The 18,547-nt window shown below is 33.4% G+C and overlaps 1 protein-coding gene across 1 annotated transcript; it reads left to right on the top strand.

Moving 5' to 3' along the window:
* The first annotated feature begins 3,936 nt into the window (after positions 1 to 3,936).
* Positions 3,937 to 17,162, top strand: LOC133176212 (uncharacterized). Its single transcript, XM_061311369.1, has 6 exons — positions 3,937 to 4,318; positions 6,267 to 6,401; positions 6,866 to 6,989; positions 12,860 to 12,934; positions 14,763 to 14,924; positions 16,830 to 17,162. The coding sequence occupies exons 1-6, from the start codon at positions 3,966 to 3,968 to the stop codon at positions 17,046 to 17,048; spliced, it is 1,068 nt and encodes a 355-aa protein (XP_061167353.1). The 5' UTR covers positions 3,937 to 3,965; the 3' UTR covers positions 17,049 to 17,162.
* Positions 17,163 to 18,547: the final 1,385 nt, after the last annotated feature.

Raw genomic sequence — 18,547 nt, 5'->3', positions numbered from 1 at the left:
GTGGTTTGAAATTTTAATATTTTCATAGAGGACAAGATTTTATGGGTCTTTGATACATGTGCCACAAAAACAATGATATATAAACCCCCACCAAAACTTTGTGATTTCAGACTATTTAAACCTTAATCAGTTTCCAACGACCTTTTAGGCTTAGTAGACTATAGATTATACATGTATTGTTTTACGTCACATTTGAGAATTTTTTTTACTCACACAGAGACGTCACCATATACCGGTCTTAAAATGTAGACCTTTACTCGACACTCAGTGCCTTTGAGCAGTGAGGGATCTTTTTTCGTGCCAACGCCTACCGTGACACAGGACCTTGGTTTTTAAGGTCTTATCCGAAAGACCGCAACTTTCACTTCAAACGCTGAGCCCTTGGAGAAGGAACATTTGCAACCTTTTTTTATTGACTTAGGTCAATTGCAGCCAGGGTTTGAACCCACGGCCTTCCGATAAAAAATGCCTGAATATTAGAAAAAGGCACAATGCGATATTAATCTGTTTGAAACGGAAAGCGGTTCGACTTAGGAAGCATTTGAAACACCTTATCTCACCCTTCAAGTTTGATTTGTTTTTTATGACAAGACTTCAAGTCCATCTTTTTTTTCTCCTTCATATTTCTACAAACAGCAGTTGTTTATATATTTTTGCCGGGACCTTTTAAAAGTTTTAGACTAGGTGATAGAATTTATTGCAAATTTTCAACAATTTCCTTTCCTCTACATGTAGAAAATAATTTTTGAAGACAAAATCAGCTGATATGATGGCAAAATTATGATTATAAAAATTGCAATAAATATTTTTTTCGTAAATTTTAAAAGGTAATAGGTAGTTTACATAAAAATGTCTGAATTGTTTCCGTATAATTAAACAGCTATGGAATGGGGTTTCGGCAGATATATACATATATCTATGCTTTTCCCCATGGGAAACTATTTCCTTAAAAGTTCTAATACCCATTCCATAACATTAACTGAAGAATAAGCTTGTAAAAAAAACATCCGGGTAAAAAAAAAAAGTTTGATTTAAAAGCTGAATAACAATAACTTGAATATCAAATACTGTACTATAGCGAGCTAAATGAACATACGCTCAAATACTTAAAAATATAATTATTTAAATATTTGATTATTATCTTCAGCTCATTTGATTTGCGCAACAAGGCAATTGAGATTTGAATTATTGCACGAATTCACTGAATTTTATTTCATCAATTTTTTTTTCTGAATTGATGCGCACAATAAATATTTTTGTTGTTGTTGTTCTTTTTAGATCATTAATGCAATTGCTGTAATATTTTATAAAATGGATCCTAGCAAATACTGGTACAACAAGGAAACGGGAAACGCGTATTTTTTCGGAATTCCAGAAATAACTACACATCTGCAATTTTTCAAAAATAATCAGTTTATAAATATAAATTCCTTTATAAATTTAAATTCCTTCTCAAGGGAACTATGTTGGGTTGTGCCCCCCCCCCCCCCAAGCACTGAATTTGATTTTCCTTGCCTGAGATCAACTATTTTTACATAGAGTAAAAGGTCTTCATGATTTTTTAATAAGTATTTCTGATATAAATACATATACCAACAAATGTAACCCAAGATCCTACTGAAAGTCCCCCCTCCCATTTTTTTCTGACGTATATAAGCCTTTAATTAATACCCCCTTCCCTATCAAGAAATCTTTTGAATTATTTGCCTGCAAGGAAATGTGGGAATTAGATGTATTTATTCCTTCCTTGCCTTCACAGTTTAAAAATTCCTGAATCCGCCAATTATTTTTTTTATTATTGTAATCTATCATAGGGTTTATTCAATTAAGCATGCGTATTAAAGATATTAAAGATAATAAAACAGGCAATATCATCTATGAGCAGTGGCAGTTGGCAGTAAGCATTGAGCAGTTGGCAGTAAACAGTGAGCAGTTGGCAGTAAGCAGTTGACTGTCGTATATGGAATTCCATGAATAGAAAACATAAAAAATAGTGGGAATGTATAACGATTGTGATTTTATCATAACATGTGATGCATGTATAATACAGAAGAGTTACCGACAAATTAAACTCTTCTCAGCCACCACCCACTGTATGCACATTTGGTCCCTGGATGACCTTTTTGTACAGAGATCCCTTCCAGTTGGTTCTGGAATGAATGACACTTACGCTAATCGATGATAGCAATTAGACAATAAAACCTTTTGAATGGTAATAAGCAGGACATACAGTGATATTTCCCTAGTCTTTGATGCAATGCTTTGATCAACTGGGTTATGGAATTTCTTGGAAACAAACAATAAAGAAAATCGAGCAAATAATTTAAATATTGAAATGAATGTATGTCACTTTTTGATATATGGATGTAAGTAATAGTCAAAGGTGTGGTGATTTCATAAAGCTCCATTACATATTCCCTCCATCTTAATACCATTTTCACAGCAGCTGTAATCCACATGGGATCAAATCTTCCATGCAAATAATGTAGAAAAATTGCACTGTCTTTTATGTAAATTAAAGCTTAATTCATTACAAAAAATGTGTGTAAAAATCTATTCTATATTTTGAATAGGTAACGTAAACTTTTTTTTTCAAATTACATGCAATGTACCTGACCTGTATTCGTGCAAAATTCAAAGTGCACTCTGATATCTTAATTACATTTCCAAAAATTTTCCTTAAGACTCTTTGCAAATTTGAAAAAAAGTTGAGTCACGTTCTCGTGAACTGCAGATGAGTAAGAATATTTCCATAGTGACATAATTGACGTCAAAAAATAGTGGAAATTCAACTCGCTTTTTTTTTTTTTAAATTATAGTTAATGAATGACAAAAATATGTGGCAAGTCATAAGAAATATAATGAAAATATAAGATATGAACTTAATTTTTGAGAATTCATGAGGTACAGACTTAGAATAAGACTTAGAATAAAGTTTCAAACGGTGCCAAGGATTTGTATGAAAATGAATTAGTAAAGTATTGAGAGGGCATAACATGCATAAGGTTTGTTCAGGATAATTATACTTCCTGTACCAAGTCTCTTTTCTCATTTTGATAGTCGCAATTGCTTCTTAAAAAAGTGGAGTTGACCTTTATGAATTTCGAGGTGTTTTTTTTTTAATTCAGTCGCTATCATTTTATTTAAATAAAGTTTATCTTTTTTTTTTTAATATTCCCACACGGGCCACAGGTAAGTGGGTGTCTTGATTAATTAACGTTCCTACGCTCTTTAAATGTATATATACCTCGCGGCGCAAAGTCAAAGTTGGATTAAAAAAATCTCTTTCCACCAACGTCTTTAAGTTTTGACCACTTATATTATAATTACAGGGCATTTATTTTAGATTTAAGTCTGTTTAAAAACGGTGCCCCAGTCTTGAAAAATGCTATAATGTCTCAAGGAAGAGTCGCAATTAACATTTCTCAGGACAATAAATTAGAAAAGATACAGAAAAATCTTTGAAAAAATCCTCAGGTTAAAAAAAAAAACATTAGGAATACATGTGATTTAAACGTATTTTATTGAGTAATTCAATAAGGATTGGGCAACAGGCAAAGCCTATGCACACCCTCTCCTTGTATTATAATAGGTAAAGACATAGACATTGAATAATAATACTTGAACAAGGTAATAAACTTGCTAATAATAGAAAATAAAGATTCACAATCAAGTATTATTCATCAGTATCATAAAAAAAGATGATAACCCCCTAATTGTAAACATATTATTTCCATACTGTTCCAGCTTTAGAAATAGAAGTGAAAATACATGTACATGTTCATGTAGTATACAACTTTAAAGAAATAAAATTTATAAAGAGAAAAATATTTTTACGCTTTAGAAATTAAATCGGGATCGAGATGACGTAAAATATTTCTCTACTTTTGTTTTTTTTTTTTTTCAGGAAAAAATGAAAAAAAGGCCACACAAGGAAAAGTCAGTGAAACGATTATAATCAGATAATGGCAACAACTTTGCCAAAATCGGACTGTTCATGTGACTCTTGGACAAAAAATTCAAGTAGTTGTGAATGGACCCCTCATTTCGTTGACAAACTTGGCGTTCGCTTTTTCAAAGAGGACGTATTGAAAATTATATTAAATAGGTGGTGCTTACTTCGTCTCTCAAGCGATTCTATTACAAAAGTAGATACTCTAGTAAGTGCCTGTGATTTTGAATTTGATTACGAGTCGATAGAAGAATTTCCCGAGAGAAAGGGCACATATGAGAAACTGAGGAAAAAATGGAGTCCAGATGAAAATCAGATGATGATGTTGAGTTTAAAAGAAAACGAAAGAATGGTGAATCTGCATTGGTAAGCATGTCTCGAAAGTTCTATTCTCACTTACAAGTCAGAGTTATCTTTCTTTGGTAAGACAGATTGCCAATATTTCATACCACTGTGATTCTCTGTTGTTGTAACCTTTCCCATTAGTAATAGTGCAATTGTAATGGGAGAGGAGAAAAATGCAGCGGACCAGACTGGGATTCGAACCCGGGCCCCCTGAATCTCCAGTCAGGTGCTCTAACAACTGAGCTATCTGGCCACCGGCGATCGAACCCGTCTGACCGCCACATTCCTCCCTCCTTAAAGGAATTCGGCCCCCGAAGACACCAACCCAGGCTCTTCCCTGGTAGGTCTTTCACCTGTCACTTCCAGGGCATGGCACGGCACCAAATGTAATGGGAGAGGAGAAAAATGCAGCAGACCAGATCGGGATTCGAACCCGGGCCCCCTGAATCTCCAGTCAGGTGCTCTACCAACTGAGCTATCTGGCCACCGGCGATCGAATCCGTCTGACCGCCACACAATGTAGCTTGTTTTTCCTCCCAGAGAACAGGTTATGCATACACTGGAGTACTAAAAGTTTCCACCTAAGCATGTTAATTAATTAATTGGAAAAGCTACATGTACTATAGCCATCTAATTAAAATTAGATGTTCCGAATCCGGTACCGCTTCTGAAACATCTAACAACACCCCTTTCTGGGTCATGTCAGAGAGACCTTTCAATTATGAATAAACATAAAAATTTTGGCCAATCAGATTCAAGCTTCTGTATATGATTCTAAAATTAGTTCCACTGCTACATCTTAACATACTGATGCTCAGTAGACTGTGTTACATTGAACATGTTGAATTAAAGTAATTTTGGTATAAATAGAACATTGCGGTATTGTCCACCAATCTGTCATTCTTACCTGAATAATGCAAACAAAAATGCACAAACTATACGTCAGAATATCCCGCACATCACATTTATGTATAGCTCGGTCTTTACCATGCATATTTTGTTTACTACAAAACCCCTCGGGCATTTAGGTTCGGCAGTAAAAAAAGAAATGCATACAAACTATAAGCCAAGATTTTGGAGACGGCGATTTCATTGGGTAATCGAAAGGTCCCTCTGACGTGACCCCGAATGGGATATTGTTAGATGTCTGAGAAGCGGTAGCAGATTCGGAACATCTAAATAAATTTTAATTAGATTGGTACTATACATGTAGATATGTATATCATATAGTCTGGGGAGTAGATTTTTTTTTTAATATTAAAAAGTTTGACTCTCCTCATTTTTGAAGATTTTTTAAAAAAATGTTTATGTGGGGAAATGTTAACTTGGTTAAGTATTTTTAATAAAGCAGTTTTAAATGCACTTATTTTGAGAAACATACATTTAGACAGCTGCATAAACTTTTGAAGTTTTTCTTATATGCACAAGAATTTCATTAAATTCCAAAAGAGAAGTATGCTCTTTCCAATAGAGTAAAGTTTATTTGTTCATTACATGTTTTACTTACTTATTACATATATCCTCTCCATGCCCTGGAGGATTCATGAGGCTGTTTTACATGATTTAGTAAGTCAATACCATACACTTTTTTCGCTTATTATAGGCAAGGATGAAATCCCTATAATACTTAATCTTACTCTGTTTGTGCCAGAAGGAGCATAAGCCTTTAAGCCCTTTTTTTTTATATGTAGCCACTGTTTTGCTGACTGTGTACATAAAACTTGTGACAAGCAATAAAATTAAAAGGTTCACCAAGAAATACAATACATGTAACCATCTGAAATGAAAAGGGGGGGGGGGGGGGGGGGGCTGACCCAAAACAGCTAGTGCACTGTAAAACATGTAACAAATCTCAGAGTCAGGCACTGATCATACAGACTTTTAGGATGCATATCAGCTTGAAACCACTGGAAGGCTGACCTTTTACTAGCAAATATTAGAATGAAAAACATACTAATTATTTTTGCAGGTTGTCTGTTAAACTGCATGAAATCAGCTTTTATCTACACAGTATTATCACAGAAAGGCCTCAGAAAGCAGTGTCAGAATGGAAATACCAGGTCTTATTTGAAAAGTTGCTTCAACTTTTTTGCTTTGATACTTTGTAAGTACATTTACTTCAATTATTGTAAGGGAACTCAATAAATTTAGAACTTGTTTTTGATGGAATTGAGTATGATCTCTAATTGTACTAGAACTTTTAAATGCTACAACCATAAACCAATGCATTTATTAAGCACAAGAGTTATACAATTACCAATTAACTGATGAATTTTCCCCAATTTTCAGGTCATTAACAAATATTTCGAAATTCACCAGATATCTAACCCTTACTCAGAAATGTGATCTTTGGCTGAGACCGTGCATCCAATCTTTCACTCCGAGAAATTTTATTTTAGGACTGTATATATATCTTATTTTTCTTCAATATTGACATTCTTATGAACTTAGCTTTCTTACTGATGTGCTCAACAATGCCCATGGAAGTTTCACAATGATGAGAAAAAGTTCCTTTTAAGGACTGATTTCATCAATAAAACTGTTGAATCATATAATTGTTTTTTCTAGAAGCCAACCATTTATTGGGACAAAGAAGGCATTAATAATGGGTCACACCATTTCATCCAAAGCTGACATTATCTGTTCTCGATTAGACACTAGATCTGATAGTCCTATTATCTGTGTCTGTGAGGTATGTTCCTTTTTTAGGTCACCTGAGTCACTCAGGTGACCTATTGCTATCTCTTTTCGTCCGTCGTCGTGTGTCGTGCGTCGGTCGTAAACTTTTGAACATTTTCAGCTTCTTCTCTGGAACCAGTGAACCAATTTCAACCAATTTTGGCATATAGCATCTATGGGTGAAGGGGAACAAAAATTTCGAAATTCGTGGCCCCTGCCCCCCTGGGGCCTGAGGGGTGGGGCCAAAACCATCAAAATTAATGCAATCTTTAAAAATCTTCTTCTTTACTCCTGGACATCAAGCAGTCAAACTGTTGGCATGATTGTAATAAGCATTGAGCCGTCTACCAAAATTGTGAAATTCATGGCCCCTGGGTCAGGGGTTTTGGTGCTAGGGCGGGGCTATATAGATCATATAGTGAAAGTGCATTATTTCTTTGAAAATCTTCTTCTCTACTCCTGGGTATTATTGAAACAAATTGAATACATAGTTATGATGAGCAAGGGTGACTCTACCAAAATTGTGAAATTCATGGCCCCAGGGTCAGGGGTTCTGGTGTTAGGGTGGGGCTATATAGATCATATAGTGAAAGTGCATTATTTCTTTGAAAATCATCTTCTCTACCCCTGGGTATTATTGAAACAAATTGAATACATAGTTATGATAAGCAAGAGTGACTCTACCAAAATTGTGAAATTCATGGCCCCTGGGTCAGGGGTTCTGGTGCTAGGGCGGGGCTCTTTTGATTATATAATGAAAATGCATTAATTATTTGAAAATCATCTTCTCTACTCCTGGGTATTATTGAAACAAATTGAATACATAGTTATGATAAGCAAGAGTGACTCTACCAAAATTGTGAAATTCATGGCCCCTGGGTCAGGGGTTCTGGTGCTAGGGCGGGGCTCTTTTGATTATATAATGAAAATGCATTAATTCTTTGAAAATCTTCTTCTCTACTCCTGGGTATTATTGAAACAAGTCGAATACATAGTTATAATGAGCAGGAGTGACTCTACCATAATTTTGAAATTCATGGCCCCTGGGTCAGGGGTTCTGGTGCTAGGGTGGGGCTATATAGATCATATACAGTACTGACCAGACACAACCTAACACCAGAGCGAACCCAAAGCGGACCCCGGGTTCACTTTCTGGGTTCGCTCGGGGTCCGCTGCGGGTCCGTTTTCGGAAATTTTGGGTTCGCTCTGGGTTCGCCTTGGGTGCGCTTCGGGTTCGCTCGGGATCAGCTCTGGGTCCGCTAGAGCGAACCCGGCGTTCGCTTCCTGCGTTCGCTTTATGCACTCATGCGTGAAGCGGACACCGCTTTAATCTTGCCACCAGTAAGCCCCGCCCCTTGTATATTCCAAATACAGTAGTGAAATTGATCATTGTTATTTCTGAGGCGATCGATACATGTGCATGTACAATGGCTGCAACGTTATTGTTGACAACATATAGGAACGATCACGTTACACGAACGATTTCGCAAGATTAATCCTTCAATCACACGATTCTTCATGTTACACGATCATTCACAACTGTTACTGCAAACGCACAATTTTTGTACGCAAAATAGTTCAAAATATTTAGGAGTGGATATTTTTTAGACGAAATAAAGCTTAATTTATTTAATAGATATTTTAGATTAGAAATATTTACTGGTGAAATTCATCGACTTATAAAACTAAAAGAAAAATAAAATATTTAGAAATGAATATTTTTGAAACTACATGTAAATAAGACTTAATAGTCATTTTAGATTACAAATGATTATTTATGTAAATATCAGACTTAGGAAAAATTGTTTTTTTTTATGTTTTTGACATGCAAAACATGTCATTTATGATCGAATGCTGCATTTTCTATCACATGATATACATGTACATGTAGGTTGGTCGTGAAGTTTGATTCAATTGGATTTTATGATATGCAGTAAGGGGGTAGATTTTTAAAAATGGCCTAAAAATGAATTATACTATAATCATCTTTCCATTTATGAATTTCAAAAATCAGCAATCTGTTTTAAAAAATCATTCATTTGCAGAAATGATATATATAAAAAAAATAATAACAAGTATCAGGGATGAAAAGTAACCCCGACAATTATGTCGTATACATTTGCCGACTAAATATATGTAAGTATCGGGATTTGTTTTTTTTTCTTTCTTTCTTTTTTTTTTTTAATATACATTTTTGATGTATTGATATAAAAATACCATGACTACAATCAGCAGTTAACATGATTAACATCAGAGAAAAATCGTTAAACATCTTAAATACGCTTTATCAGTAAAAGTTACGATATTTTAAGAGAATACAATATTGTACAACTTACCATTTTGCTTAGTTACTCCGATAATTAGTTCGTTCAATTATGTAAATCGCGCTTCATTTTTCTTTTTATTTCAGTTAAAAAAAAAAAAGCTAAATCAAGCTATACATTATTTTTTGTAAAAGATTAATCAAATTAGTACCTTAATGTAGTAGTTTGCGATTGGACATATTAGTACATGTACATTTATTCTGTACATTCATTTTTTTTATTTTTATTTTCAGTTAAGAAGATCAATTATTTTGATGTTGATCTGGATTTAAACGATAATGTATATTAGAATTATAAACATAAAATAATTGAATAAAAGCACGTACATATACATAATCTTGTACAGTATCTTGAGATGATGAAATGCTATAATTTATCAGAAACCATTTTTTTTATTTATGTAACAATTGTAATAACCATTGCTTTCTTTTTTATTTCTTTTATACATTAGAGTATGTTTTGTCTGATAAATTTACGCAATATATATTAATGGATTTTGAAAATAAAAAATAAATAAATAAATGTGTAAATATAATATGCTACCTGGATAATTAAAATATATTAATTTATTTTTTTTGATAATGTTAAAATAGTTTCACACTGTACATTAACACGCTTTGCTTGTACAATGTTTTATTTACATCGAATGATAAACTGGCATGCTGATTGGTCGACCCGCTGATTGGTTAACACGTTTTATCGCTAATCCTGATTGACAGCTCTGTTACGCAACACCGAACGCGCGTTCGCTCTCTGGGTTCGCTACTGAATTTGGGGTTCGCTTTCGGCGTTCGCTCTGGGTCCGCTGCGGGTTCGCTCGGGGTCCGCTGCGGGTTCGCTCCGGGTTCGCTATAGCGAACCCCAAGCGAACCCAAAGCGAACCCAGAAAGCGAACCCGGGGTGCGCTCTGGGTTCGCTTTCTGTTAGGTTGTGTCTGGTCGGTACTGTAGTGAAAGTGCATTATTTCTTTGAAAAGCTTCTTCTCTTCTCCTGGGTATTATTTAAACAAATACATGGTTATGATAAGCAAGGATGCCTTTTCCAAATTTGTGAATTTCATGACCCCTGGATCAGAGGTTCTGATGTTAGGGCGGGACTCTATTTATTATATAGTGAAAATGCATTAATGCTTTAAAAATCTTCTCTGCACCTGGGCATATCAGAGGCAAAAAGGGTAAAAGTTTTAATAAGGAAGGGTATTTTTACCAGATTTTTGAACATCAAGACCATTTGGTCAAGTGTTCTAGTCCAGGTCAGGGCTCTATTAATTTGTATTCTACTGAGAGGAGTTATTCCCCTTTGCCATTTACTTGTGATAATTAATCACTGTAAATAATGTACTTGAAAGGTTAATAGAATAAGAGAATTATGTAAGAATTTTTATTGTATAATACAAAAAGTACTTTCATAGTTTTAATGATCAGGTAGACTTGTCTTATTAAGGTTTTCCATCCCTAATAGGAACTAATTCTCTATCCTTAAATATCAATCACGTATATAATACTCTGATATTAATTCAAAGAACTTTACAGTAGAAAAGGATTTACCAAGTGAAAGTTTCAAAAACGTAATTAACTAAGCAGTATTTAATTAATAGAAATTGCATTGAAGTCTATGGAGACAAGCGATTTTTTTAAAATAAAAATTCAGATAATAAGAATATCAATAACTACTGTGGTGGAAAGATCCACTATGTCTAAATCATTAGAAATAGAATGACAATTGAAAACAATTTTTTTACCGTATATTTTTTTAAAATTGATTTTTATTACTTAAAAAAAGAGGGAGATAACTCTTCAACAAAGATCAAGTCATAAATTAGGACACTTCCATTCTTACATGCTAATAGTAATAAATGTAGATTATGTCTAAATATACTGAGTATTCCACCTGTACACATCTTTTATGTATTCAAATTCATTGAATCTGAGGCTATTAGGGATGGAATACCAGTACATTAAATGTTCATCAAAGACCAAGAGTCTTACTCAGGCCAATGTAAGAGATTTCCACAAGGAATTAAAAGAATACAGAAGCACTGATAGTTTCTTAATATACTGTCTGGTGAGAGTGATAAATGGGGAACAGATTAGAACCTAATTTATGAACTGTTAATGAATACTAGACTAATTATTTTGTTAATCCCGATCACCCTATTTTTCTTGCTTTTGGGCAACAAAGCTTCACCTTTCATTTCATTTTATACTCTATGGATCCTCTAAATTGTTGTATTATACTCAGGTGACCGTTAAGGCCCTTTGGCCTCTTGTTTTTTAGAGTGAGGATATTTGATCTAGGGCCAAGGTCATAAAACTTACATGCGCTCATTTTTGATCTCAGTCTCACAATACATTCCTATTGTAAAAGTGAGACCAAGATCAAAAAATAAGTTCTCGTAAGTTTTATGGTCAAGAGCCTGATAACAAAAGACTAATCAAAGTTATATTTTGTGCTAAACTGATTAAAATTTAAACATGTCACTACCAATTACTCAAAATCATCACCGCTTTAAAAATCCCACCATATGGTATTTAGGTTTCTGAATTTGTATTTTTATAGGTTAAGTGGTATTGTCAGAGACTTTTCAATGCAGAAAAAAAAATGCTCATCAACAGTCCAATCCATTATGAAAAAATGTAATATTACAATTTTCCATTATATACATGATATAGTGTAAATAAGAGTTATCTCCCTCATATTGTAAAAAATAGACAGGTTGCTTGATCAAATTTGAATCTAGCTCACAGCAGGGCCAGTACTAATTCTTACTACACTGTATATGAAGAAGTAGAGTTGATACCTAAGGAGTATCATGTGTCTTAAGTTAAACCTATAAATGTAGCACTATGCAAGACTATCAGCTGGATAATCATTAGACAGGGCAGAAGTTACATTATGAAAGAATCATGATGGTTGCATGGAGCAAACAAAAAAGCAAAATTAGGGATGCCAGAGATGTATGAACAGTATCAAGTCAATAGGTACAATGTATGTAATCTTCAAAATATACAGGAAAAGTACTGCCAATCCCACAAAAATTTCTCTGTGGGAGATATATATAGACATTCATAATATGCATTGTGTCAATGCAAGTGAAAAAGTAAGTCATACTGTGGGATAATTTCAGACCCTGCACCTTGAAGTCAAATAAAAGAGAAATTTGGAACCAAAACAATTCATACATGTACCATGTAATAAAGCATTATAAGATTGAATTTAATTTTTGTCAAGCATTATCTGTATCATGTATATTACAGTTTCCATAATATAGACATTTTCCATTATACAGTTATACATGAATTATGAAAAAAATTGTAATGTAACATTTTTTTATTACAGAAAACTGTAATATTACAGTTTTTCAAAATGGACTGGACTGATCAAGGGTGACAATTTTGTGTCACAATTACATTTAACCACCAGACTACATTATCCTAAAATAACAAGACAGTATACGTCTTATAAATTAAAACAAGAACACACTGTTAATGTCTTTATTCCCCTACAGGTAATAGTTCTGCAGAATCGCAGAATCATTTTGTGCTTTATTCATTCGCAGACCATGTCAGAGAAAGACAATGCTTCGTGTCCGCCAAAGAAAAAGATGAAACCTGATGTAGCAGTTACAGCAATGGTACGTGTATGTCTGTCTTCAGAATAATTAACATTTTTGTTGAAGGGCATCATTATTAATGTGTGCATGGGTGTATATTTTTATTCATTTCTTAATTGTAAAGAAAAAAAAAATGGGGACTCTTACAAAGCCGTATCAGCCCTCACTGTACATAAAACCCACACACTCATGAGCTTGCATTGTTAAACATGCCTCAGAATTTACTATAATGTTGCAATTACTTGTAAGTTCATGACCCAAAATTCAGAGAGATTCCAATTATGTGTATAAAATTAAAAAGAAAAGTTTGGTACTTCAGAATATTTATTAAACAAAGATACTGACAATATCAAGTAAAATAGTTGGATCCCCATTTTTGAAAAGTTATGCCCCTTTGTTGCCATCTATGGGGGAAAACCCATATTATCCTCACATTAGCATTTGTGGTTTTGGGGATTTAACTTTGCCATTTGACTGGTAAAATTCTTTGTATCTTGTAATATGATTGCACCAGGATGGGACTACCCATATATTAAAAGATAAAAAAAATAAAGTTACAGTGGATTTATTAGAGCATGCTCAAAAGATTGGTAGCATAAAAAAGGGAAACATAGTTTCTTTTGCAATTAAACTTTTGGTTGACCCTGCAAAGGGACACAACTTTTGCAGAGTGTGGATTTGACTATTCCTTTTACCATTTTATTACATAAAGACCTGGGGCTATTTTCTAATATTCAGTTAATAACCTATTTCTAATAAAGATTTTAGATTTTCTATTCTCTTGTAAAAATCTGCCTTGTGGTACACTCTAAATGGCTCTCCGTCTGTCTGTCTAGCTGTAAGCTTTGTCTGGAAAATTAATGCATTTCATATCTCTCATTTCATTCTTGGTTAAAATTATTGCTACATTTTCACTTTTGGATGTTTTGACATACATCAAAACAAAATTATTAAATGCATTTCCATCCATGTCAATTACAGTGAAAGATGAAATTAAAGGGGAAAAAAACCCAACAAAAATAGATATATATTAATTTTATAAATAATTTAATTTTTTCAACAATGTTGAGTTATTTGTAAAATTGAGGTAAAACTACAGCCAGGATTTAGGTACATGTATTTCCATATAAAATGTGTTGTCCCCTTTATTTTCATTAACTTTAAAGAAACGACATAATTATGCACCCGTTTTTTTTATTACAGTAACTGTGCTGGTTTGAAAGTAAAAGTAAGATGTATATGTACCTCTGACAGTTAAAAGTGTCTAAAGATATACATTGTCAAGCTATGAATAATTACACAGTGCATCATTTGATGTTAAAACTTTGATATTAGTGCACAATTTCTTTGGTGGAAGATATTGGAGGAGACATATTGATTTTGTGACATGTGTAGAGCAACAGGGAATTGTACCCTCCCTCTTCCCCTTATCACTGAAAGAAAGGGAAAATGAAAGATTTATTGATATTATACTTTCAAGTAAATTAGTTGAGTCTGATGCGTCGAGAAACATTTGTTAAAAAACACTATTACCCGCTGAATGACGAAGCCACACCCTCCAGCATAGCAACAGTCAACATTGCTTGACGACGAGTGATATTCCAAAAAAAAGTGACTGCGAAGAATTTATACGCGCAAGGTTCACTGTTATATGTATTTGTATTAAACATTCAGTATATAATGAATATTGCATGTAGTTGAGTGTAACATTGAAAATTTTCACCCCTCGAACCATTGTCAACCTCAGCTGGGCCTAGGTTGAAAATGGTTTTCCTGGGGTGAAAATTTTCAATGTTACACTCAACTGCATGCAATATTTATATAATAATAAATTTTTTAAATTTGGTAGTCAAGGGAAAGTGACACTGCCTCATCACAAGGTACAGCATCTTCAAGATCTAACATTGGTGATCATAACTTATGGGCACAACACATAGGAGATCTTTTGGTGTATCTGGATAAGTCATTTAGATATGATGGAGTACTTGGCATTACCATTGATAAAACATGGGTATGTAAAAGATTTTATACCATTGATTGTCAGATAATATCACGGCTCTCACAACACTTTTTGGGACTGGGGCTGGGGCCGTTCAAATTGGGAAATTTTTTGTCATTTTGGGGAAAATTGGGAAAACCTGGCCCCAGGATCATGAAACACCTTAAGCATAAGTCAAAATCTTTATTTTATACTAAAATGTTGTAGAAGTCAAGCAGACCAAAATTAAAATAGTTGCTAATATTGCTTCCCAAAAGTGTTGTTTTCTGCAAATTTAGATATTAATTCAATAATAAATAAACATTTTACAACCGATTGAAAATTTGACTTAAATCTAAGACTGTTTCATGATCCTTGGTCCTGGTTCCTTACCAAAGTCGAACCATTTTATGAATATAGGTGGCATGCAATAATTTATACAGTCCATTATCACAGAACTAGTATGTTTCACTTGTTGGTGATTAATAAGTAATTTCGATTAAGATTTTTTAAAAAAATATTTGGGAAATTTACACTTTGCTTTTGGGAAAAGAGGTACCTTTTTTGCATTGGAAATGGGGTCGTTCATTGGCCCTAATTATAGAGAATTGAGAGCCGTGTGATATCGTTGTGACAGTCATTATATAATGGAGAAAGAGATTAGAAATTTGATATCATTAAATAGTCCAGTTCAGTTTTCCTTTGATTTTAGCTCACTTCAGCTGAAGACTCATGTGAGATTTTCTGATCAAAAAGTTTCTGTTGTCTGTCTGCCATGTGTTGTCTGTCGTATGGTCTCTAACCTTTCTAGTTTTAGACTTCTCCAGAATCATGGGGCTAATTTCAGCCAAACTTGAAAAAAAGCATCCTTGGGTGATGGGGGTAATAAGTTTGTTCACAAGAAGAGCCACATCCTCTTTCAAGGAGAGATTATTAAGAATAAGTTAAAAATTTAATGGCATCTTTTAAAATCTTCTTCTCAAGAACCACTGGGCCAGAAAAGATGAAACTAATATGTTAAAGCATCATTACATAGTGTAGATTCAAATTTGTTCAAATCATGACTCCCAGTTGTAGGATGGGGTTACAACAGGGGGTCAAAGTTATACATAGACATCTATAGAAAATGTCTTTAAAATTTTTCCTCTTAAAAAGAGAAAAGCCATGATCAGTCATACTAATAGAGGAGCATCCCCAAATAGTTTAGATTCCACTTTGTTCAAATCATGATCCGCAGAGGTACTGTGGGTCACAACAGGGGATCAAAGTTATACATAGGACAAGAAACCTTGTTGTAATGACATTCTAGGGATATAACCAGGTTTTCCCACTTTAAAATCCAACATGCTCACCAGTATGCTAGCAGAACCATCACTTCAAATTAAAAAAATGACAAATATCTAGATCTAGAGTTTGCAATTGGATTAATCAATTTTGAAAAAAGATATATGTATAATTAGAATTCTAATAAGAGTCTTTATTTACACTACTAATATCAAATTTAAGAAAAAAAGAAGTTGAAAATTTCAACTTTTAAAATTCACCTCCTTTGAGGACTGAAAGTAGTAACTACACAATAAAAGGTTATGACTGCACATCTACATGTAATGACCTACCATGTCATTGAGTTTCATACGTATATATTTTGCTAATCTTAAGAAATATCACTGAAGAAAATTAATCTAAAAATTAGAAAATTGTCAATAACATTGAACTAGGATTGAATTTTTCATTTTTTTTTTATTATAGAGGATGCATCAATTTAATGTTTGTGATATCAACATATTTGTTGTATTACTTGGTCTACAGTATATGATTTTGTATTAAAACTACTCTTAAATAATGTTAGGGTCATACTTGGACATTGTTGCTCAGGTGAGCAGATGTGTCCAATGGGCTTCATGTAACTGTACTTTAATGTATATTATGTGTTTTCAGGTAAGATTTACATACCTTGAGGTTCCAAAAACAACCATGAAGAAAATTAAAGAAACACCTGCAAATAGACCTGGCTCTCTGAAGGTAGAGGAAGATGAACGTCCCTTATTTTTCTACAGTGAACCCTACAATTATCTGAGTAGAGAAGATAGAAAGATTATATTCAAAGCACTCATGCTTATAAAGAAGATGCAGTGTGGTTATGAGAAGATACAATGAATTGAGGCAAACAAGTTATGCCTTGACAGGTCCTAATTTTAATTTGAGTGAACTGTATATGTTGAGTACAAGTTGATGTTTACTCCTATGGCATATTAAGTACTGGTTCTTCCTATGTAAGTTTTTTTTTTTAATTTAAGAAAAATTGAAATTAAAATATGTTTTTCAGTTATATTTGTGTTATAATATTCCTGATATGAATTAAGGTTGAGAATCACAGCAATGCTAAATGCAGATATAACATCTTTTTATCTATAAAATCAGAAAAATGCTTGATATTAATGGGGGGAAAACATGCAGTGTCACAGAATCATGAAACTGGATTTAAATCAAAAATGTTTTGAATTTTGATTCATTCATATCCAGTTCACTTTATCAATTTGATATCATTGATATCGGAATGTTAATTGATACAATATCTTATGAACATTGTCTGCATCTTTTTCATTTCTGTGTATACATCTTCGACATCGCAATGTCAACAATGTTGATACAATATATATGTATATTTCTTTGTCATGGCAAAAATACAGGATATCGTGTTTATCATTATCATGTCTAAATTGTCAACATTACAATGTTGACAAAGTTGATACAATATCAAGTTCAAAGCATATGTATTTCTGTGTCAAAATATTTTGAACGTTGGTAACCAAACCAACAAAGAGGACAATGCAATGTTGATAATTTAAAAGTGTAAACTCATTTTCGTCGAACATTGTGATGCCGATAACGTAAATAATGTTAACATGATAAGATTTACTGCTGACATGATGTCAACTTGATGCAGTCCAACATTGTGATGTAGATGATGTGAAAGGTGTAAACAGAATAAGACACTTCAAAGTTGACACAATGTCAACTCGATGCTGACAAACATTGTGATGTTGCTAAAGTGAACTATCTAGATGAGATGAAACAGCTAGTTCAAGGTTGACATGATGTCGTCTATCAAAGAGTTACCAATGATGTTAACAGGAAACATGTAATAAGAGTGCCATATTCATAAAATTGTGTTGTAAAGTATGTGAGTGATGCTAGCAGGTTGAGATACCGCAATATTGACGATGTCTACTTGATATCCTAAAGCATGGCTAAGTTTTGGGGGTTATATAGGAATTGTCATGTCAATTTGTCTGTCCACCTGTATTTCTCTTATCTTTGGTCCCACACTCTACTAAACTCAAAATTGATTAATGAGTCATCAATATCAAATCATACAATAAAGTTCAGATCAAAAGATATGAAGTCGTTTTTAATGCAACATACATGATGATATCAAACAAATTGTAAATTGCTAATTAAAATATTGGAACTTTTCATTTCCTACACCTCATTTGATTTAATTAAATCTGGGAAAGGGCTTGAGAAATTTTAATAATTCAGACGATTTTATTGAATTTGCCATCGTGTTGAATTCCACACAAATACATGCAGAAAGGAGTTATCGAATACCCCCGGTATCTTGATGTCGACAGCTTTAATTTTGGAAAGATAAA

The sequence above is a fragment of the Saccostrea echinata genome, unplaced genomic scaffold (assembly GCF_033153115.1).
Source record: "Saccostrea echinata isolate AGI-Se365-2 ecotype Australia unplaced genomic scaffold, CSIRO_AGI_Sech_v1 ptg000072l, whole genome shotgun sequence".
Classification (NCBI taxonomy): Eukaryota; Metazoa; Mollusca; class Bivalvia; order Ostreida; family Ostreidae; genus Saccostrea; species Saccostrea echinata.
This window is presented reverse-complemented; position numbering and strand designations above follow the sequence as displayed.